This window comes from Vulpes vulpes, chromosome X (genome assembly GCF_048418805.1).
Source record: "Vulpes vulpes isolate BD-2025 chromosome X, VulVul3, whole genome shotgun sequence".
Taxonomy (NCBI): domain Eukaryota; kingdom Metazoa; phylum Chordata; class Mammalia; order Carnivora; family Canidae; genus Vulpes; species Vulpes vulpes.
Genome location: NC_132796.1, coordinates 19,937,818 through 19,962,622, shown reverse-complemented (window position 1 = coordinate 19,962,622; position 24,805 = coordinate 19,937,818). Strand labels below are relative to the sequence as shown.

The 24,805-nt window shown below is 42.7% G+C and overlaps 1 protein-coding gene across 6 annotated transcripts in view; it reads right to left on the bottom strand.

The window, feature by feature from the left end:
* PDK3 (pyruvate dehydrogenase kinase 3) overlaps window positions 1–24,805 on the bottom strand; it is a 146,705-nt gene that overhangs the window by 39,490 nt on the left and 82,410 nt on the right. For 4 of the 6 annotated variants that reach the window (XM_072744498.1, XM_072744500.1, XM_072744499.1 and 1 more), the window contains one exon: window positions 2,337–2,478. In XM_072744498.1, the coding sequence (XP_072600599.1) occupies window positions 2,337–2,446 (110 nt within the window). In that variant the 5' untranslated portion in view covers window positions 2,447–2,478. Of the gene's footprint in view, window positions 1–2,336; window positions 2,479–24,243; window positions 24,562–24,805 lie in introns of those variants that run through there. The other 2 variants (XM_025997436.2, XM_025997437.2) reach the window with 1 other exon arrangement.

The window sequence follows — 24,805 nt, the reverse complement described above, 5'->3', positions numbered from 1 at the left end:
GAGGTGGGCTTCATGGCTTGTGATGAGTAAGAGTCACTTCTGAGAGGAAAAGGAAGCACAGTGTGTGATCCTAAACTGGATTCCCACATTGGGGTGGGGATTGTTTTTTTTTTTTTTTAAAAAAGAGGGGATCCCTGGGTGGCTCAGTGGTTTAGCGCCTGCCTTTGGCCCAGGGTGTGATCCTGGAGACCCGGGATCGTGTCCCACGTCAGGCTCCCGACATGGAGCCTGCTTCTCCCTCCTCCTGTGTCTCTGCCTCTCTCTCTATGTCTATCATAAATAAATAAAAATAAATAAATCTTTTTTAAAAAATAAATAAATAAATGAGCACTATTAGGGCAATTAATGAAATGAGAAACAAGGTCTCCCACATTAGAAAATATTACTGGACCAATGTTAAACTCCCAAATTTGATAATCATACTGTGGTTTTCTAAGAGTTGTTCTAAGGAGATATATACTGAAGTCTTTAGGGGTAGAAGGGCATGATGTCTACCATTAACCCAAATGGTTTAGGGAAAAAAAATGTGTATCAGGTATGTGCGTACCACACATGGTATACCCTAAAAGTACACGTACACACATGTACGTACACACACACACATATATCCAGAGAGAGTGTGCATATGAAGGAGAACAGCAGAACAAATGCTGCTGGATGTTAAGAATTAGTGACTCCGGGTGAAGGATTTGGGAATTCTTGCTGCTAGCTTTGCAAACCTTTCTGCTATTTAGGAAATTAGCTCAAAATTTAATTTTTTTTTAAAGTGACATGCAGGTGTTTGGAATGGCTACAGAAGACACATGAGACCAATGAAAGAGATGACCCCCTAATCTGAGTCCTACTTTGCCAGCAATTCTCTTTGGAGCCCCTGAAGGAACCTTTAGGTAAGGGACAAATGCTCGACTGTCACTCCCACCAGGCCCAGGAGGTCATCTAGCTGACCTCAGATTCCTACCACAATGACCCCAACAGTGCCTACACGCTTTCTGCTGGGAAATTTCTGATGATGGTCTTGAAGCAAGAAAGAAAGCACAAGCAAACAGGTCCTTGCTGCTCCTGCTGGAACACATGCTGCATCTAGGGCAGAAAGCGACAGACGATGGACGTCAGGTCCTCATGGCCGCTCTCTGACCTCCCCTGCACCCCAGGGCCCCTGAGCCTACCACGCGCAGGAGCCGTGGCTCATCTGGGACAGGGACTGGGTACCCCATGGCTCAGACCACCCAGTATACTGCTTCTCAGACAATTTGTGCTTAGCCCTAAGAACAGATTGTAATCAGTATTACTGAGGAATAACTGTTCAACATCCACTCCCTTGCAGAAGCCTGGCTGCCATTAACCTTCTAAATGAAAACTAATTAATGGCTCGGTTCTCCTATGTGTCCACATCGTTCCCTTCCCCTGAAGTGCTCTCCATGTCCCTGTCGCTGTCCCCTCCACCGCCCACCCAGGGACAGTGCAAAGCCACCACGGCCCCCCTACCCGCTCCCCTGTGCGCCCACAGCACTGCCTCTGTACTGGCTAGAGAGCACTTTTTGGTCTCCCCGACTCCTCCAACTTTCTCCACAGGGACTTGGACCTTGCTTTAACACACAGGAGACATGCAAGTGTTTCTCAGACATATGCAAATCCCTTTCTGAAAATATGCCACTGGCTCTTCCACCCTACCACTCACCAACCTCCCCCTGCTTACCTAGTGGAGAGTTTTGCCACAAATTCAACTTCCTCAATTAAATAACATGTGCCCAAAGTATCAGAGCTGTACACGATTGAACTTTGTCATACTGTGTTGAGTTTTTTTTTTTATTTTTTCATAGGGCGAGTGAAACACATTAGGCACTGATATTTTTACAATCCGAGGTTCCCCTTTAAATGACTTAATTTTCTTTAACAGAAATACTGCCAACGAGAAACTCTAACAGGAAAATAAAAGGAGCAAGGCTGTGACTTGATCAAAAAGTGGCAATATCCCCTCACCCAGAGGACTGCAGACCTGTTCCCATGGGTCACTGTGTTGCTATTCCTTTAAATCTTTCTGTGCTAATTTTTGTTTCAGTGAGCAGTTACATTTATAAGCGAAAAATAAAATTTGATAAGTCAAGAAAGCTGTCTAGCACAGTTTTAAAGTCTTTTAATTAAAACAATTTTAAGTTGTCAGAAAAAAAGAAAAGAAAAGAAAAGAGGAACAAACTTTTAATTGCTTGGAAAATGCAGCTATCCCGAATGACTCATTCCCACACATGCAGTACATGTACTTTTAGGGAGAATGGTCTCAATGCCAAGTGTTCAGAGCATTATGGGAAGACCCATCTAAAGCCACATTATTTACTTACCAACTCTGAACCAACCCTACTGAAGGGCGGTTAAGCAAGTTATCCGGCAGAAGATTAACTTCTCTCATTGTGTTAGCCAGTCGTACAGGAAGCTCCTTTCGTAGAAACATGTATGAAGTTTTCTCACATGCATTATCTCGCCCTATTAAAAGACAATAAATGTTCCATGATTTTATAATCTAACAGATGGAATAATAAAGTGCTCTCATGATAACACGGTTACTGGTTAGGAGGAGAAAATAATTAAACAACCCTGCAGTCTCTAGTTAAATTTTTATCCTCTGAAATACAAGTTTAAGAAAATAATTTAATTAGAATAGAAAAAGAACATTTAGTCCAAGAGGCAACCTTGAAAGCGGGTTTTCTTCTTAACACAAATACATTTCTAGTGTTACCAGTAGTGACAGAAAAATGACCTGGGATATAATCTGAATTTGTTTTCAAATAAACACTGTGGGAAAAGTGTCGAGTACAAAAGTAAGAGAACATGCAAATCCACTCCCACTCATAGGGGTTTCCAGAAGGCAACAGACCCATTCATTCCACAAATATTCACCTCCTGTGTGTCAACTGCTTCCCAAGGTTTCCTTCAAATGTGTTTCTCCAGGGATCAGAGCTTTGTTACTCTAGGAAGCAGCCACAGACCTGCTCGGATCGAGACATGGGGCCTTAGGATGTGCCAGAGAAACCAGCACACAGGTGCACTCAGAAACAGAGAGATCTACTCTGACATGTCCAAGAGATCTACTCTGACATGTCCACTAAGACCTAGTGTTGGCCATAAAGATGGAGGTCACAGAATCTTCTGTTGGCTGTCCTGAACTGCTTGTGCATAAAATTTACGTAACTAGGACACAATGAGAGAAAAGGTACACAGAACAAGGAAACACGAGCCCCTTCCCTAGCTGTTGTGAGCAGAGTAGTTCCATGACTCCCAAGCCCTTCTGAAAACCTGATGATGGCTGGGGGGTGGGGGTATGGTAGAAAGGACATGGGCTTTGGGGACAGAAATGTGCTTCAGCCCCAACTCCTCCATTTTGGGGGCAGAAAACCTTCAGTAAGCTTCTTAATTGCTCTAAGTCTCAGCTGCCTTTACCCGTAAAATGGGGACAGAAGTTCAGTTTTTGTAAAGACTCAATGTGCTAATGTGTACGGAGCCTGACACGAAGTAGGTGATCAATAAACATTAGTCCTTCTTCTGTCCTCTGTGATACTTCTGGGTCCGTCCCAACTTTCTCACATTCCGGAGGCCTTTCTGATGTTCTGTACTGCCAGAAGGCTGTCTGGACATGGGCAACTTGGGGCCAGGCCCAGAGAGAAACAAGCAAGGCTTGGATAAAACTTTTCTCCTCCAGATTCTCATTCTTCCAAATGTGATGCAGGCCGCAAACCAGAGACACAGAAGTAAATCTGATTTGCTAACACTTGCAGCCAAGCTCTGGTTTATTCCTTTCCTCTCCCCACTGAATAAAACTAGAAATAAAAGAACCCACTTGAGAAAGTCATCTGCAGAACCTTTCTTTTGCCCACTGACCCCTGAGCCCTCTTCTCCATTAAAAAAAAAAAAAAGTTAGAATAAAAGGTGTCTTAATCCCTCCCTTACTTCCTTCACCCCAGGTGAGTACACTGAAGGCCTCTGGTGCATCTTTAATTCATCAAGGATCTGTCCCCCACTCTTCCCCCCCACCCCCAGTAAAGAAGGGGTGTGATTATCCCAGCAACGACCTTCCATCATCTACTCTATGCACATTTATTTGGCTTTAGATGATTAACATTTAAAAGGACTCTGGCTGCTTTGCTTCAGATCATATGTATCATTCCTAAAACGTTCTGTAGGATTCTAAGAGCTGAATCATTTTAAGTGCACTAAAGATGCTGATACCTAAACCACAGGGAATCGCATCACAAAATGAAGGACCTGTTATTATCTAAGGTAAAATGTGCATCTAACTTTCCACATACCAGGACAAAGACTTTGCATCCCAGTTAAATAGAGAGGACCTTTTCTTCCAGCACGGAAGGAAGGCTGCCCTTCTCCCTACAGGAGAACGAAGTGAGAGGACGGAGGAGAAGAAGCGCCCCACGGGGATCGGACTGGAACTGTGAGTAGCAGCATGAATGCAGGATTTTAAAAAATTACCTGAGTTTTTTGGACTTTAAAGTTTACATGTTTAAGCTTCCATATTAGGAGCAGCAAATTAGAAACCCAGGGTCGGAGAAAGGGCACAACGGGAAAGGTGGGAGCTGGCTGGCAGGTGGCAAGTGTCATTGTGCTTCTACGCCTGGGGTGGGGGGGACAGCTGTGGGAACAGTACCTACTTCACAGAGGTGTAGCAAGGGTTAAAAAGTGCTTAACGTTTAACATTAACAACTTTCTTAAAATTTAGAAGAGGGGGCTCATTAAATAGCCATCACTAATGATGCAAATGATGATAAAGCAGAACAGCCTGAGGCCACGGGGTGCCAGATCAAATAACCTGATACTTGCTAAGCCCTGAGAGCTCTGGCTGCATTCTGGTTGAGTGCGGTTGCCTCTGCTCATTTGATGAATTCTACATAATTAAAAAGGGATTAAAAAGGATTAAAGTAAGTTGTGCTCCTACCATCCACTTCTTTTTATTTTAAAATAAAAGGCCTTGATGTGTACATTGGTCGACTCTGCACTAACTAGACAATTCAACAACTTGGTATGGTCGAAGATAACCAAATACCAGGAGGCAGTTATTCCAGTCATCTTGGATTATCAGCTCGTTGTGAACTAGCATAGAAAGAGCCTTGTTTTGTCTCTGTATCCCCCATGGCACCAATAAGAGTACCTGACCTATGGTAGTTTCTCAATGATTTTCCAGAAAGATAATACTTTCAGAAGTTTTTATTAAAAAAATTATCTGAAAAATCTCAGGTTTTGCCTCCTACATTCGTATTTAGCTTTAGAGATGAATTCTTTGTACTCAGATACCTTAATTATACATCAGCTTAAACAAGGAGGTAAGCCTTTTTTAGTTAATTAGTGAACCTAAAAATAAGTATGAAAGGTCCAACTTTTTTATAACCTTTCTGTGGTTTTGCTCATGTAAGTTGAAAGTATTTTATCCTGTGTATTAATGCTGGATACTCAGTTTAAATCAAAGGGTTCCAACAATCTTTTTTTCTTTTTTAAGTAAACTTTCAAAAAAAAAGCCTTTTGGTTTTAATTGAATGTCCTCTAAGAGGCTTCAGGTTTTATAAGTCTTCTGGCATACTGAGTATTTTCCAGTGACTCTTTCCAGTTATTCAGCTTCATTTTTTCCCCACTTACTTGGCTTCTCTGCATTCCTTAATTTTGATTTTCTATTTTTATTCTGCATTTCTCTGTATGCTTCACCTTATTCAATTTTACCAATGACATTTTTTCCTAGCATCAGTTCAGTGGATGATGAACGAGTGGGTGAGGGACAGGGAACATTCTGGGACTTGATGAATAAAATGAAGTCATTAGTTTAACTCCATTCGTGTGTATTTCTTCAGTGTTTTTGTGCTCATTTGGTGACCCTTCAATTCTCTTCTGTTATTTCTTTTCATTAAAAAAAATGCATGTTTTTATCCAAGAAAGAGAGAAAGCATGAGAGTGGGGAGTGGGTTACAGAGCGAGAGGCAGTGAGACTCTTAAGCAGACTCCATGTCAAGCGTAGAGCCCAACATGGGGCATGACCTGGGTTATGACCCTGAGGTCATAACCTGAGCCAAAATTAAAAGTTGGACATTCAACAGACTGCATCATTCAGGCGCCCTAGTCTATTCTCTGTTTTTCATACTTTGCCCTCTCATTGAGAAGTTGAAGACAATTACTACATTTCCAAAAGGTATGATTTGTTTTGTCTAAAGAGATTCCAAATAACTTTCCATTCACCAAGACATAAAATGAACAGACATAGGGGCACCTGGGTGGTTCAGTGGTTGAGTGTCTGCCTTTGGCCCAGGTCATGATCCCAGGGTCCTGGGATCGAATCCTACACCAGACTCCCTGCAGGGTACCTGCTTCTCCCTGTGCCTATGTTTCTGCCTCTCTCTTTGTGTCTCTCATGAATGGATTAATAAAGTCTTTAATAAAAATGAACAGACACAGAAACACAAATGACTTTCAAGCTTGGTGACAGTTACCAGTAAAAAAGGAATGTCTGACTAGCCTTCTGAGAGCAAGAGTTCAGACTTATTCTTTATACCTGGTTTCCATAATGGTCTGTGTATTTGGTAAGTCTTAAATCCTCTTTCTGATTAGTTTACAGGAAGTAGAATATTTTTTCAGTTAATAAACTGACCTGATAGTGTATCTTACAATTTAAGCAGAAGGTTGAGCACATGCCCCCCCAAATGGAGAGTCCTCTGATGGCTATCTTTGTCCACATGTTTCAGTTCTAACACTTGGTGGGGAATGGTTTGGAAGAGGCAGTAATGGAATCAGGGAGTGAAAAAGGAGAGTAAGAAAAGGAAAAACTAGAGTAAGGCATCAATAACCAACAGAATGACCAGCTCATTCTAGTGATGCTGTTTTTCCCCCTAAATACTGCCAATTAAATGTTTGAGTCTGCAAATGTATTTTTACCAAAATGGGTAAAATATAACTGAGAAAATAATATCTTAGGGACAGCTCCGAGTTTTCTCCAGTTACACTTGTAAGATTTCAATCTTTTGAAAACACTGAATTTTTTAATCATAAGTAATTAATTTTTGGACTTACCATGGCTAAACAATGATTACTTAATTGTCCTTCAAAAGAAAAGCTTCACTTATACTTTTAAAATGTTCGCTCCGTGTCTAGAAATACTACTTCACTGTTTGAGAATTTTCAGTTTTCCTTTATTTGGAAAAACTTATTCCTGAATATAAAGAGAGATCAAAATAGGTAACTTGGGAGTCTACCAATTCAGGCTGCCTCCACTCTAGGCCAGACTGTGTTTGGTTATTATTACTAATGGTGAGTCAGAAACTTCAGAGCCAAAGAGCCCAAAGCTGGAGATTTCACACACATCTCATTCCCAATCAAATTCAATACCCCAACAACATCCAGACATCGCACTACCTCTTTCAGTCCAATGTCTATTTTATTATGCCATGGGTTAGAAATTCAGACAGGACACAGAAGGGATGGCTTGTCTGGGACCTCAGCTGGGAACTTAAAGGCTAGGGCTGTGGGGTGCGGGCAGTGGCTAGACAGTGCGGAACTAGAAGCTTCTGAAGGCTCCTCATTTTTAAGTCTGAACCTTGGGCCGATTACTTGCCAACTAGGATTGCCTGCCAGAGCACTACACCTGGTGGCCTCATTCATAGGCTACCTCACATGGTGGCCTGGGTTTAGCTGGATTCTTGCATGGCTTCAGGAAACAAGGTGAAGCTGCATGGCCTTTTATGACCCAGGCTCAGAAGTCACAAAGCCTGTCCAGACTCCAGGGGAAGGGAACAGATTCCCCCTTCTCCTGAGGGAGGGCTGGCAAGGGCACATGTTAGAAAACCACCACTGTGGCCATCTTTACAAAGCACAACCTGCCCTAAGATGTTCATGAGGAGGTGCAGAAGATAATTTATTTCTCGAGTTACATTTTAAAGCACTCTTTTATTGCCTGAACTTGTTTCCTGTGTGGTCATCTTTCGGGGACAATGTATTTATCTTAGCTTCTCTTTCTCACTGTGGCTTTCCTCAAACATCTGGTGATCTACACTTGTGCAGTAATCCTTCAGAGTAAAGCAGCCTTCAAACACCAATTAAGTGAGGACTCCAAATACCTGGTTACATAGGTGGGTGCTTTTTGGTGGGGTCCCAACACCACACCAGAATCCCTAATTCTCCTTAAGTAGTTCACTCAGTGCCATTAGAGAAGAGCCTCCTTCAGCCTTTTGCTTTACCTACAGATAACTGCTGCCTACTAATGTTCTGAGGATCAGGTGACCCTACTGCTTCCAGGCTTCCATGTCATTCTCAGAAGGTTTTCAGCCAGCCAGCCCTACCTGTCATTCCCACCCTCTATCGATGATACATTACCAAGGCAGAAGCCCCTCCTGGGCTCTACTGCATCTAGCTCAGCAGCTTCCTTGGCCATAGTGCCTGTTGAGTATGTTCTAGACCTGAGCTGTCCAATACTGGAGCCACCAGCCATGAGGGGAAATTTGAATATTCAGTTTTATTATGATAAATTCCCCAAGTGTGATAAGTGTATCATGGTTATTAGCAGAATACTCTTACGCTTAGGATATACATAATTATGTATCTAGCGGAAGTCGTGACATTTATAGCTTACTCTCAAGTGGTTCAGGCAAAAAAGCATGTGTAGAGAGACAGGGAAGAAAGGAGACAGGAAGAGGGATGGGTGGGGAAGGGAAAGGTAAAAAGCAAATATGGCGAAGTAACTGGTGGATCTAGGTGCCAAACATGGGTGTTAACTGTATCATTCTTACAACTTTTCCAAATTTTTTCAAATAAAAGATTTGGTAGGGACATGGTAAACAACCTAAATATCCAACAATAAGGGAAAGAGTAAAATAAATTACAATATTGTATATTTACATGGGGGAAATATCCAGTCATTCAAAAGATTATTTTTAAAAGTAGTCTTCTTTTTTAAGATTTATTTGTTTTCTACAGAAAGAGAGAGCATGTGTGAGGGGGGAGAGAGGCAGAGAGAGAGGGAAATCCCGAGCAGACTCCAAGCTGAGCACAGAGCCCAACACAGGGCTCGATCTTACAACCCTGAGATCACGACGTGAGCCAAAACCAAGTAGGACGCTCAACTGACCGAGCCACCCAGGAGCCCCTTAAAAGCAGTCCTCTAAAAAAGGTCTTCCATGGCAGCCCTGGTGGCGCAGCGGTTTAGTGCCGCCTGCAGCCCAGGGCGTGATCCTGGAGACCCTGGATCGAGTCCCACGTCAGGCTCTCTGTATGATGCCTGCTTCTCCCTCTGCCTGTGTCTCTGTCTCTCTCTCTCTCTGTCTCTATGAATAAATAAATAAAATCTTTAAAAAAAATAAAAATAAAAAGGTCTTCCAATAACTAGAGCCATTCTATTTTCTAAAAAGAATATAAAAATCTCATATAGAATGTGCTACCATATGTAATGGAGGTGGGAGACTCATGTAATGATTTTTGTTGTTCTTATAGGAAAAAAGAATACAAGGTGATCATGATGGGGTTCTTAATTAAGGTAGTGGACCCTTCCCTGAGGGGAATCTACCTGTGTGCTGAGGGGAAGTGAGTAACATCCACTACTGCCCTCATCCTCTCTCTAGAATCTGGTTTGCTCTTTGAAGGTAGATATGTGTCCATAAACAGATTAGTGAGAAACCTGCCCTTCTGTATGCCAGGTGAGGCCAAAGCAATAGATTTCACTGTGAGACCACCATTTGCGTCCTCTGCCTGGGCAACCCCTCTGCCAGTCCCCCCATTCACTGAGTTCTTTGCCCTGTAGGTCCCAGGATTCCTCACAACACTGAAGAGTCTACTAGCACAATATGCAACACACTGCAGGTATTTAATAGACATGTCCTGATTAGAACTCAAAATCAAAATACCTAGTGAGTTTTAGCATACACTCACTATAGCAAATAAAATTCAGGGATGCAAGATAATATTTGCTGGTAGTGATAAACTCCTCTTATAGACAGACCACTCCATTCTATATATTTGGTCAGAGGTAGCAAATCCTTCAAGTTAGGGAAAGAGGAGCCAAAGGTAGGGAGGAAGGTGATAATAAAGTGGCAGTAACTGTCAGTATGATGCCTCAGGCCAGAGAGTGGAGGGAAGAGGCATGGATGTGTTTGGAACTGATATCGCAAGCAGAGCTTTGATATGCTAGAGCATGTGAGTAACAACTGTAGCCGATGCTACCACAAAGACTCATTATCAACCTTATTCCAGAAGGGGCTTTAGAATCTAGTCCTAATGGTGGATTGGTAAATTCCAGGATGCCCCATTGTCATGGAAGCAGAAACATTTAAGTAAAGGTCACCGTGTACTCATCTTCAAGGTTAAATGAGGCAAAATGTTAAGTTAACCATTACAGTGAACGAAGGGGATCCAAAGCCAGTCAGGCTCAAAGCACAAATGAACTGAAAGTGCCATGTTTCTTGGAAAATGATCAGTTTTTATAGCTGGGACCTTCAGCCAACAAACTTTAAGATAATTAACATTCAAGGTTGAGAGCTCTCTATGCAGCTTTTATTCTTAGCAGGAAGCTGATTTCATCCAGGAAATGCTGTGTCACTAACTTCCCATAATAAAAGCAGAGCCAACATCTACTGAACACCAACCATGTGCCACGCATTGTGCCGCATGTTCTGAATTTCACCAGTACTACAAGTCTATGATTAGATGCTATCATTTCTATTACGTAGCTAAACACACTGAATTATGTAATCTGCTCACACTCGCACTGCTGGTAGACACCAGAAATTAAGACTTGGGTACAAGTCCACATAGATTGCTTCTTATATACCCAGAGACAATAAGCAGGCTAACAGGTGGTGGTGGTCCTCAGAGTGAGAATTGTTTCAGTGTAAGTAAGTGAAGTAGGAATCAGTCTGCTAGTTTGGAAATGATAAGTCTAGATGAGCATTAGAGTGTGCAATTTCCTGATTGTCTAGTGGAACAAATTTAGACAAAACCTTGCCATTACTAACAGAGACTACGTTCGCTGGAAAGAAGTAGATCAGGGTAGTGGCATATTATGTTAAATGAAATATTTTACTATGTTGAACTGAAAAAAAGCACAGGTTTAAAAGCTCCATCTATTTGAGGGGGCACCTGGGTGGCTCTGTCTGACTCTTGATTTTGGCTCAGCTCATGATCTCAGGGTTGTGAGACTGAGCCCCACTTCCAGCCTCACACTAGGCGTGGAGTCTACTTAAGATTCTCTCCCTCTGCTCCTACACCTCTCTCTCATCTCAAAAGAAACAAAGAAAAGAAAATAAAGATTCCATCTACTGGAATTTTAAGTGTGGTTTTGCCCCTAACTTTGCTTTGGCAGGATATTTAAATCATCTAAGCTTTGGCATCTTCATCCAAGAAATGGAAATATCTACTCCACCTGGATGATGGGAGAATTACAGCTATATCTGCCTACTATTATGCCTGGCAGGGAGCGATACACAAATATAAGTTCCCTTCACCTCTTGGAAAGAATAATTTCTGGTTCACCTTGGAAGAGGTGGCCAAGATGTCAACAACTAGCTGATAACTCGGGCAGTCTCTTCCTCACTTGGGACTTCTATTTGCCCACATATAAAATTGGGAAGGTTGGAGAGATGATCTCTAGGTTTAAGCTCTCATTGGGTGAATCTGAGAGGGTTAAATTTTGGTTTGTATCTCTATACAGTTATTTATCTTACACCAATCTTGCCTAATATGTCAATTCTGGGACAATCTGGAGAGAGCACTGCTACGAGTAGGCAGCCAAGAAAAAGAACCAGAAATCAAGAAAAACAGTACACACTTTTATATGTGTTCTGCTAATTGTGTTCTCCACCCAGAAAGCCTCCAAGGACACTTTGGTTTTTGTTTTTTTTTTTTTTAGATTTATTTATTTATTTATTCATGAGACAGAGAGAGAGAGAGAGACGCAGAAACACAGGCAGAGGGAGGAGCAGGCTCCATGCAGGGAGCCCAACGCAGGATTCGATCCCGGGTCTCCAGGATCAGGCCCAGGGCTGAAGACAGCGCTAAACCGCTGAGCCACACGGGCTGCCCTCCAAGGACACTTTGGATGAAGGACAAGAAGGTAAACATGTCACACATTCCCCGAAACCACCCCTATTACACAGAAACCTTCAAGGGAGAGGTAGGGACGGCAGGAAAGCATGCCATAAAGTCACAGGCCTCATAAATTTTGGCTAGCACATACAAATTTATGTATTTTCCCCTGCTTCTCATTGATCTGTAAGTTTCTCAAAGGTAGTGGGGGACTATACCTGGAAAATTTCCTGAAGCTTAATTTCCACTTCATTCTACATCCAGGTGTTCAAGTAATGCTGATGAACTCCTAACTACTTAAGTGTCAACCTTCAGCATCTCCCACACTCCATCCCCTGAATGGGTTCACAACCCTTAGGCTTAGGCAAAAAAAATCTACTGCATCCAACGTGGTGGTTCTTTTTTTTTTTTTTTTAAGATTTTATTTTACTTATGATAGTCACACAGAGAGAGAGAGAGAGAGAGAGAGGCAGAGACATGGGCAGAGGGAGAAGCAGGCTCCATGCACCGGGAGCCCAACGTGGGATTCGATCCCAGGTCTCCAGGATCGCGCCCTGGGACAAAGGCAGGCGCCAAACCGCTGCACCACCCAGGGATCCCCAACGTGGTGGTTCTGAACACACTACAGTCACCTGAGTCACCCAGAATGCCCGGGAGCCCCTCCCTCTAGAGACTGACTTAATTGGCCTCAATGAGGGGCAGGTGCCACTAGTTTTAGGCACACCCCAGATTATTCTCAGGAGCAGCAAGACTAAAGACCACTGAGTAACCTGATTCACACACACAAAAAAATCCAACCAGGGAGAACAAATCACAACTTCCTTAGGCTCAGACAAGTGGTTATTTACCCATCTATTTTTGGTCTCTATTTTCATGTCTGAGATTTGGTTCAGCCTCTCAGAAAACTGGCCAAGAAATTCCTCATAGTCTTTTTTTTAAAGATTTTATTCATTTATTCATGAGAGACACAGAAAGAGGGGGGTGCAGAGACAGATACAGGCAGAGGGAGAAGCAGGCTTCATGCAGGGAGCCTGACGTGGGACTCGATCCCAGGTCTCCAGGATCACGTCCTGGACCGAAGGCAGTGCTAAACCACTGAGCCACCTGGGCTGCCCCCTCATAGTCTTAAGAGACTTTTCAGCGTCACCAGCCATCCTTATTCTCCTTTCCCTCTAGATGATCCTACATGGGAAAAATAAGTATTGCTGGCCACATCCATAGAGGAAATGGCTGTACCTGAGGGTGCAGTGACTCTTGACAGATGGCAACACTGGTGGACCCTTCCCTTATAGTGGGTCCCCACACTGTGCCCAATCCTGGTCTACATCCTCGGCTACAGAGGGCCGGTGAGATGAGCAGGTCAGATGGGCCCTGGCTCTACTGTTTGACCTGCCCTGAATCTCAGTTTCCCAATTTGTAACATGGCGCAACTGTTGTGAGACTTCCATGATACTATATTTTATACTTGGTGTTGGCAAGTACTCAGAAAACGCTAGCTGAATCTTTTTCAGTTTCTGGAGAGTCCATTTTAATTTTCTTCTTGAACAGCTCTACTGAAACCAAGCTGAGGTTAAAGAAGCAGGAATATGAGTATGTAGGCCTGAGATGACATGGCAGAGAATCCAGAAAGAATGCTAACCAAAGAAGTGGCCTCCTTCTGTCCAAAGGGCAGTTTCTAGAGAAAGGGACGCTCACTATGAGCAAGTAGTTTAAGGTATGATTAGAAATAAAGTGCTCGCTTGACCACATTACTTGACCAATATGGGAAAAGCAAAATGGCAATTACCATTTTGCTTTCTACTTAACATCAAAAGTAGGAGGAATCAACCAAATTTATACAAGGACTATCTGCCCCCAAGTTTAAGGAAACATTATACTCTACCAGAACAGATCCAAGGAAAGGCTCAGATGAAACGAGGAGAATGCTCTGGTCTGTGAAAACCCAACAATTTGTTGGAAAAAGGTACGTTACAAATTTCAAAGGGCTCTACTGTTTTCTGGCCAAGAAGACACTGGGAAATATTTAACTTCCTGCTCCAGGAAAATGTTAGAGAGATACTTATAATTTATTCCCAACAGTGAAACTATTATATACTGACCTCCATGCCCTAGTAAGAAAGCAAGCAACACTGGTACAACTCAAATGGCCAAGCAAAATCACATATCAAGTCCAAGAATGAAAATAAAATCACGACTGCTTGTGTGATGCTTAAGGAAATAATCTACAATTCAGTTAGAACCCCAACTATTCAATTAGAGGGAATATAAATATAGACCTTTGTAAATGTAACAGTTTGCTGTAATTCTTCTGCCATTCATTATGGCAGAAAGTATAATAATCTCAGTAAAGATAGACACTGACCAGGAATAGGGCTCTCTTTGAGGGATATGAAGGATACCACCAGAGATCTCAATCAAATCCAGCTCTGCCCCCAGAAGTATAGAGGTAAACTGACTGCCCCACCGCCACCATAAAAGTGAAATGGGCTACCTGAATGCTTCCAGGTTAGTTTCAACTAATGCCCGGTAAGCCACTTACAGTCCCCTTAGCACATTTTCCTGTAAGTTAACTAATTTACCAGGAAGAGTAAGTGGGCAAGAACAGCAAGAATTTCTAAAAAAAAATTTATGGTAATAAATAAGAAACTGCCCTTACCAAATTTCAACACAAATTACAAGGCAAAAGTTAACATATATTTAGTTAAAATCAGAAAAGCTGTCCTACTGAATAGAATCCACAAATATAAACTACCCTGTGAATTTAGCATGTGATAAAACAGAAACAACAAAGAAAGATTTGAGGTCTTAATAATTGTTGCTATGCAACTAAACAACAGAACAGAGCAAAAGTGACTCAGCTACAAAAGCCCCGTCAGAAATGGGAATAAATTCCAGAGGGGTTTAGTAATGATTTGCAAAATGCTACAGGTGATAAATCTGACCATGATAAAAGCACTGTAAATGACTGAGTATATAAAAATTCAGACTGTGCACTAAATAAAAAGGAAACCAGCAGTCAGCATTAACATAAGCAAATATGTGGGCAAAAGCTGGAAGGCTATCACAAAAAAATGGATGGAAGAATTATAGGTGATATTCTTTCCAAATGTCTTTAATTATATACTTTGATAATTACCAAAAAAGGGAACATAGTGGAAAACAGTATTTACACCGCACAACAGGTTACCATGCCAAATACATACAAAGAATTCTTGCAAATGATTAAAACTCCAGATTCCAGTTAGTAAATGGTCAAGGACAGTTTATACACAAAATGCAGAGAATAAACACACACAGGAAAAAAAGGAAAACATTTAGCTTCTATGCTACCTACTATACAATTAAAATCATAAAACCTCAGTGTGGCAGGGCTGTGGAGAAACTAGTACACTTGAACTTTGCCTTCCACATGGTAATTCCTCTCAGGGGCACATACCTTATGTAGACCACCTGAAAAAGTCTCCGCTAACTCCAAGTTATGCTCCAGATAGCCAAGATTTACTTTCACTAGCAAATGGGAGAAACAGATCTTCATCATTTAAATGCAAATTAAGAGCAATCACTGTGAGCTACTTTAATAGGGTACAATTAACTTAGAACAGAGGTCTAAAACTTTCTGTAAAGGGCCAGACTGTAAACATTTTTGGCACTGTGGGCCAAAGAGTTAACTCTGCTGTTGTGAAGGGACAGAAACCACAGACAATATGTAATAAATGGGCATGTTTCAACAAAACTTAATTGACCAAAACGAGTGTCGTCAAAATCCACAGAGTGTACAACACAAAGAGGGGAAGCCTAACATAAACTATGGACTTTGGATAATAATGATGGGCCAATGTTGGTTCATGGATTATTAGCAAATGGCGCACACACTGGTGCAGGATGTTGATGGCAAGGCAGGCTGTATTTGGGGAAGGGCTGTATGTGGGAGCTCCTGGTACTTTCTGCTCAACTTTGTGGTGAATGTAAAACTATTTAAGATAAAGTCTATGGGGATGCCTGGGTGGCTCAGCAGTTGAGCACCTGTCTTTGGCTCAGGGCATGATCCCAGAGTCCTGGGATGAGTCCCACATCGGGCTTCCTGCATGGAGCCTGCTTCTCTCTCTGCGCGTCTCTGCCTCTCTCTCTGTGTTTCTCATGAATAAATAAATAAAATCTTTTAAAAAAGGATAAAGTCTATGAATTAAAAAACAAAAGAAAACAGGGGGCTGGCCCTCGGGCCATATAGTCTGACAACCTATCTTCCACCATGGTATTCCTAAAACAAAAGCATTTGCCCAACTCTGACCTCAGCTTACCACATAAGTCAAATAATTTAATGCCCATATGATATAAAAGAAAAGGAAAAGCAGTGATATTTTCTGATTCCATCCAGTAACAAATTCAATGTTTCTCGAATCTCGCCAACAGCCTAACAAATTACCTAGAGCTTAGTGGGAGGAAACCACCCTTCAGTAGGTCAGCAAGTGTGGCCATGTCTCCCCTTCAAGACTATAGACTCCCACACAAAACTGCAAAGACAGTGAAGCCAGAGCCACAACTTAGGTGCCCAGAGCCTGATAAACCAAATTACGTTGAAACCCAACTCTACCGGGTCAGGAAGGCCCCAAATACCGATCAAGATGCATGAAGCCAAGTTAGACATCTTGACCCTAACTGAAATTGTTCTCTTCCTCTTTAATTCCGAAGAGTTGGCTTCTGTCTCTAAACAGGTTAGTCCAATTCTTGGCAACTCTTCAGAGTAGAAAGACCTTCCTGCTTGGAGAAAAGGTGATTCATGTACATATATGTATGGGTACAAAATAAACACACTCAGAAACAAAACACAATTGTTTTTCCTCTTTCCTATTGTGATAATTTAAAAAAATTTTTTTCATCTCCTCTGGAAACAAAATCCCTGTTCTCTCCAGTGGTAATCAGGCTTCAAGGAGCAAAATGACTTTAAAGACCAAGACTTTTCGAAGAGCAGTCATTTGAAACCAAAGCCAGCTTTTCAGTGGGTATCAGAATCTTAAAATACTTTCTAAAGAAAAACAGAAGGTGGCCGGCCCTTAAAGCTCAAGAACAGTAAAGATAAAGAAACCTGCCTTCTAATAGCTAAAGGCTCCTAGGTTCACAGAAGCAGCGTGATGGTGGCAGAAATCTTTTCTGTGAAAAGAAGGCAGAGTTGTCAGACAACCTGCCTTCTGGTGGTTTTATTTTGGAGATGCTATATTTAAATGTGGGGACATGGTGGAAGTTTAAACTTACGTAACAACGAAGGTGTTTAATGTCTAATAACCTTTACATGGAGCCAGTAATCACCCATGAGGGAGCAGGGAGCACCCACACTGCAGAGAGCAAGCAGCTGAGGAAGCTGTGAGAGGTTCCAAAGAAGGGGCGGGCGCCGCCCTCTGTAAAGGGATGGTTTGAAGTAAAAATGAGAGGAGGACAGGAGCAAACAAACACCTCTGAAACCAGTGCAGCTGTGCAAAAGACAAGTGCAAAGGAACTAGGAAATAAAACAAATGGGAAGCCAGTCTGCAGGGAGAGAATCCAAGTGATAAGTGAGGGAACCAGAATTGGCCAGAGTGAGAATGAGAGACGAAAACAGGAGGTCCGAATGCAAATGTGAATCATTTCCTATGAACTCATTCAAGATTCAGGAGGTTCCATCTTTAATGTATATCTTAACAGTCCAAACTCTCCTTTCCTCATGCCACTAAGTGGAGCTTTCACTCATTAACAACTACTTAATGCAAAGACAGAACTCACACTTTTGCAAATGTAATAAGGAGCCACCGTTAGCATGAAATGCCCTTCAAAAGACAATACAGAAAAAAAAAAGACAATACACTAGTCCAAAAATCCTGAGGATAACAGGTTCAGAGGGGGGAAATTGTGAAAGTTATACAGAGAAATAAAATCGATAAATGCTTATTCCAAACATGAAAATGAGCTATTTCTCTCACTCCTACTGAGGAATTAATATATACTATGGGAAGCCTCTGTCCAATAGAAACATAATGTGAGATACATGTCTAACTGACAACTGCGTAACAGCCACAGTAATGCAAAAAGAAACAGGTGAAAGTTTTTATATTTCATTTAACCCAATGTATCCAAAACATTATCGTGTCTACAAGGAATATAAAAATATATTGAGATATTTTGCCAGTTCTTATCTTAAGTCTTTGAAATCCACTGTGCATCTTACAGCACAACTCAATTCAAAACCTAAATTTCTATCAGAAATAACTGACCTATAATGAGATTTCATCAAATTTACAGTTAAGGTAGCATCACATATCCAAATTGCTCTAAACATAGAAGTTTTCCAAGTCATTGAATCAAGTTTCAGCTTTAAATTTAAATCTGTATCAATTCAGCTTCTCAGTCACACTAGCCACATTTCAAGTGTTAAACAGGCTCAAGTGGCTAGTGGTGACCTTATGGGACGAAGGCCTACGATAATCACAGGAACCGAAAATTCAAACCTAATTGTTAAAAAGAACTATAATAAAGCAAATAAGATAGATAATACAGTAGAAAAATCAAGGTATTAAAAATAGAAAGCAAGAGAAAATTGTAGATGTTTATCACTAGAGATGACAGATCTTTCATATCAACAAATACATGCATTGGTTAAGTTTAACCACATAAAAAAGAAAGTTTGATTCACAAAGCCAAACCCAACTTTGAACTACATTTCAAGACAACAATTAAGTAATTCAGACTGAGAATAAAAGACTGAAAACAAAACCCCACAAAATAAAATAGCAATGCTCTACCAGAAAATGTAAACAAGGGGAAAATAGAGATTGAGATCTCAACATCAAATAAGGTTGAATCTAGGCTAAAGGGCAATACCCTAGCAAGAGGACAGCACTTTGTATCGCTAAAGGGTATATCTTGCAATGAGGACATGACAGTTAAGACTGTCTAAGCATTGGGGTGCCTGGGTGGCTCAGTGGTTGAGCATCTGCCTTCAGCTCAGGTCATGATCTCAGGGTCCTGTGATGGAGTCCCACATCAGGCTCCCCAGAGGGAGCCTGCTTCTCCCTCTGCCTGTGTCTCTGCCTCTCTGCCTTTATGTGTCTCTCATGAATAAATAAATAAAATCTAAAAAAAAGAATGTCTAAGCAGCAAAAAGGTATCAAGGAAATACTGTAAGAGATATGGAGAAAAAAAATCCATTAGGAGACTTGAACTTCTCCCAGGTCATGATGGATCAAGCAGATTGGAAAAAGTAAAGGTGTAGGAAACTTAAAGAACATAATTAATATGGTACGTCTGGTATACTAAACTCTGTAACCTGAGAACATAATCTTCTTTCTGCTGCCCAAGGAACCTTCACAGGAAATAACCATATATTGGGCTACAAATATCCGCAAATTAAAGAAATAATCTGGACAACATTTCATGATCACAATGCAACAAAACTAAACATAAAATACAGGATGTACTTGCCCTGAAATCTTAAAAACTCAACAACTCCTAGTTCACATAAGAACAAGAATCTGGAGATTCAGAAGAGCTGAGAAGAGAGAGGATCATATACAGACACGTCAGCTGCCAAAGCAGTGAGTAACAGAGGGGTCAACTGTGGCCTCAAGTACTGAAATAAACAGCAAAATAGAAAAGAAACCAAGTGCCCAACTCGGAAGAAAAAGAATAACAAAATAAACAGGAGGAGATTGAGGAGATCAGAGGGAATTAACAAAGTCAAAGTGGACACTAATGAACTAGAAAACAAAAGTCATAAAACTAATAAACGTATCCAATCATAAATGACTGTATAATTTAATCAAGAAAGGGGAGGGGAAGGGATCCCTGGGTGGCTCAGCCGTTGGGCACCTGCCTTCGACCCAGGGCGTGATCCTGGAGACCCGGGATTGAGTCCCAGGTCGGGCTCCCTGCATGGAGCCTGCTTCTCCCTCTGCCTGTGTCTCTGCCTCTCTCTCTGTGTCTCTCATGAATAAATAAATAAAATCTTCAAAAAAAAAAAGAAAGGGGAGAGGAGAACAAATATAAAACAGAGGAACAGCCACAGAGAAAATTAAGACTGATAGAAGATTACTATCTCAGCTATAAATTGACTTAAAACCTCAATGACTAGGATAATTTTCTAAAGAAATATAACAAAATGTACTCTAGAACAGAAAATCCATATAGATCAATACCAGAGAATACAGAAAGCTGTCAAAAAGTAAAGAGTCCCCAAAGACACTAAGTTTAAAAGGTTTCACAGGGGGATCCTACCAAATCATTTTTTAAAAGACTTTACTTATTTGAAGACTTTTTACAGGGGAGGGGCAGAGGGAGAGAGAGAATCTCAAGCAGATCCCGCGCTCCACACCAGAGCCTAATGAGGGGCTCGATCTCATCACCCGGAGAGCATGACCTGAGCCAAACCAAGAGTCCAACGCTCAACCAACGGAGACATCCAGGCGCCCCACCACCAAATTTTTAAAGAACAGATTATCTGAAAGATAAATTGGTCTTAATATAGGAAAAAAAAAGTTTTCTGAAACAAGCATGGTTTCAATAAGAAAATCTAACAGACTGCACATACATGCAAGATAGACAAAGCAGCATGTGGCTATCAATATACTGAACCCGGGAGTTCGACATACGATTCTGGCTACTTCTGTATATGCTCAAAATTTTCCACCATAAAAAAAAAAATCAAACCGAAAAATTGTTTATTCCAGAAGAAAAAATGCTAGCTAGATAACACTTTTCACTTCTCAAAAGTCTGATGATGATTTAGTAAAAGCAGAGGAAAACAGGCACTCCTTAGGAACTTCTAGAGAGAGGATAAACCGACAATCTCTAGGGAAAGGAACTGGACAATGCTTAGGAAAATTTCAAATGCACACACCCTCTGATGTAGTGATCCCAGGTTTAGGAACACGTCCTATATCTGTACTCGTACACACACCGTATGCACACAGAAGGGTGCGTGTATAGCACAACTCCCAGTAGCACTGGTCACCAGAGGGAAGATTGGAAACAACCTACGAGCCCTAAAGAGGGAGTTGGCTAATAAATCAGAGAACACTCATATAAACTAAGGAAGTACGGTAGATGAAGATCTAGAAATCTCTCTAAGGTATGGAGTTTAAAAAGCAAGATGCGGACAGATCTCTAACAAGCTGCTGTTTATACAAAAAATGCAGGGGCTAGTGGACAAAAGTAGGAAGGTGGTATGTATGTCTCCATCCTTTGGCACTTTTTGAATTTGAAACCACGTAACTCCCATCTCAGACCAAAAAGAAAATCTCTTCTTTTTTTTTAAGAAAATCTCATTTAAAAACAAAAACAAAAACAAAAACAATGGATTCCTGGGTGGCTCAGCGGTTTAGCACCTGCCTTTGGCCCAGGGTGCAATCCTGGAGTCCCGGGATCGAGTCCCACGTCAGGCTCCCTGCATGGAGCCTGCTTCTCCCTCTGCCTGTGTCTCTGCCTCTCTCTTGAATAAATAAATAAAATCTTAAAAAAAATAAAGTAAAATCACTGCTTCTGAAATAACAACCACTTTTAATCTTCACTCTTAAACGAAAAAGATAATCTTATTTTACTAGTGTGGACAGATTAGTATAATAAAGCTATTTCAGTGGCCACAGAAACTACAATTTATTTGTTAATGTGCTTATAACAAATACTGAAGCACTGAATTCCATGTACATCTTTTCTTTGGTCCCTGTCCAGTTACTCAGTCAAAAACTTATGTCCTGTTTGTAAAGCAGTGAGGGAGAAAATCATAAAGGTCACAAAGTAGCAGCCTGGAGGTCAGCACGGTCCACATATCTACTCTTTTTGAGTCTCAGGTCTTTTAAAACAGACTGAATTGGTGCCAACCACCTGCCCCTTCTGGAACCAGCACATACCTGGGAGGGTGCCACAGTCCCCACCTAGCTGGCTTCATGCAGTCACTTGCTGCTCTGCAGCTGGCCCTTTAAGCATGTGAGGTGGCCTTCATCTGCAGTTTTCAACAGTCATAAAGGGTCATAAAGCCTCTTTACTCTTCTTCCTCCTCACCTTAAAAATATCCCCCCATCCATCCTAGATCCTCAAACTCCTACATTACTTGCCAAAACAGAACTATCAAGAACTAGAAGGACTCAAAGAAAGGAAGAAGTCAAGATGGCCTTTGTGACAGCTCTTATTCTAGATGTTGTCATTAAACACAGGCTGCCCGTCACCTGTCTCTGGATATTACAAACTGGGCTCGTAGTTTCTAGCAAATTCCACCACAATTATATATAGCTCTCCTGTGAGCTTCCTTATAAGAAAAAGACTTCAATTATTAGGCTTCTTCCATTATCCTAGATTAGCATATCCCTCCACCTCTCCCAAAATAGGTCAGAAGCCTTTTGTGGGAAATACCTATCAGGAGATTTGGTCATATTTTATTTTCAAAGCTCATCCCTTGTCCTTTGAAATTATAATCATACAGTTCAGGAGTCATGTTTTAGAGATTGCCTAATACAATACACACTTTTTATCGATTAGGAAAATGAACCCCAGTGAGGTTCGCTCAGCCAAGGCCACACTTGAGTTAGTGGCAGAGCAAAAATTAGAACATTTATTTCCAGACACTGGTCCCATGGGCTTTCCACGATAACACTATCTCCCGCTGTGGTTTTCCTACTCAGGTAACATTCCTGCCAAGACACCTATTAACATGGGTAGAAACTAGATGCTGTAGAACGAAATCAACTGAAATTTCACCAAGCTATCAGAACTATCACATCCATGTTGAGGGTGGAAGAAATTGGGAATTTCTGGATTCCTTTTGCTTCTTTTATGGTGAATTAACCTAACTCAGTTTACCCCCAGTGAAGCTGATAGCTTCAGAATCTTCTCTAAACCATAAATTAGAGATGGAAAACATGCTATTTATAGCAACCGTGACATTTTCTTTCTAAACCCTGAAGTCAGGAGCTGCTTCAAACCTCTAAAATTTTCACAAGTGGCCAGAGATGGTTAACTACTGAAGAGCCTGCAGGAGTGAAGTTTAAGATGCAAAGATCAACATCTCATTGAACTTTGACTTTCCTCATCATTCTCTGGCAAAGTGGGTTCTTAAAATTTAATTTGGTCTCGACTTTAACCTATTCCTCTCTTCCTATCCCAACTTTTTCAGTACAGGCAACAACACCTCTTGCATATCAGCTCCTCCCTGGACGTTCTATCTCCTCTGCACTTCTTGTTTTTATTCCCACCCTATACCATCCCTTTACATTTATTTAAAAGTCACGAAATGAAGAGACGTCAGATTATGTTCCCTTAAGAGCTTTTTATTCCCCTTCGAGGATGCTGAGCTCTATTCTGATACCTGGGTGCGCACTTTTGTTTTACTGTCAGGTGGTTCACAACCAGCTCCCTCGCCTTCAGCAACTGCAAGTATTCGCTCTGTGGTTGAAAGGGCACCACTCTGGGGAAACAGGATCCGGTTAGTATAAGGTGGTGGAATCTATTCCCATCTCAGCTAGGCCTCTCCGGCAAGGTGAGGGCCGGGTCTTCTGCACTCCCGCCTCACTTGGTGTAAGCTGCCCACCAGCCCACTTGACAGAGGAGAAGGTGGTGGGACACAAGCGGGGAGGCGCGATGAACGGGGGTGTATCAGACCCTGCTCTGACGCTAGGTGCCCACGCGTCCTCTCCTCCCCAGCATCTAAGGCGTTTGCAGCTCAGGCCTCTAACTGCTTTAACATTACAGTTGGAGTCCCACCGCTCCAGGCACACGGGAGCACCTTAGGGCAAAAGAGGAACAAAATGTTATTGCATAATTTATTCGACCTCAAGGTGTTTCTAAACAGCTCTTACCCAACAACAACAACTAAAAAAAGAATCTACAAATAAAACCATTAAAAAGCCACCCACACTCCGCTACTAAGTTTTAAGGACGGTGAGGTCTGTGTCAAGTAGATTCGAAGCTACCAGAGCAGGTTCGGGGAGTCCTGCCTGGATGAAGGTCCTCGGACGCGGTTTCTGTGTTTCCAGGTAAAGCCCTGCCCCCCGCGCCCCGAAATCCGAGTCCCCGGGGGAGCCCCCGGGCATCCCAGAGCCCCGCCCGCGGTTCCCACGGACTTTGCCCAGAGCTGCGGAGACCCGCGGTGGCGGCGGCGGGCCTGAAAGGCAGCAGCCCGGCGTCCCGCGCCTGTGGGAACCGTGGCGACCGTGGGGGGCCCGGTCCTGCACTCACCGAAGTCCAGGAACTGCTTGATGGACAGTGGCGACGGCGAGAAACGCGAGTAGCGTTCGATCTGCTTAGGCACCGGCTGCTTCAGCAGCCACCGGAAAAGCCGCATCCTCGCCGAGGTCGTGCACAGAGCAGCCGAGACGCCCGTGCAGCCGCTGGAGACGGCGCAGCCGAGCCGCGCGGCTCGGGCACGTCAGCCAGGCGCGCGCCCCGGCCTCCGCCTCGGCCTTGGCGCCGAGGGTGCAGCCGCGGCAGCAGCAGCAGCAGCTCCGGGGCCGCGGCCGGCCGCCCGCGGCTTCCCCAGGCCCCGCCCACGGGGGCGGAGTCGGCCGCCGCACGTACGCGGCGCACGGAGGGCGCGGGGGGCACGGGGGGCGCGCGGTCGCACGCGCCGGCCGTTGATTCGCCGCCGCCGCCCCCGCTTTCTTCTGCTCGAGTTCGCCCGGACGCCGGCGCCACCTTCCTTCGCTCCTGGGGCTGAGCCCCGCCCGGCGAGTGCGGCAGCCCCGCGGCCCGCCCCCGGCTAAGTCCTTTGCGGCCCAAAGGTAGCAAAGGTGCAGTGGAA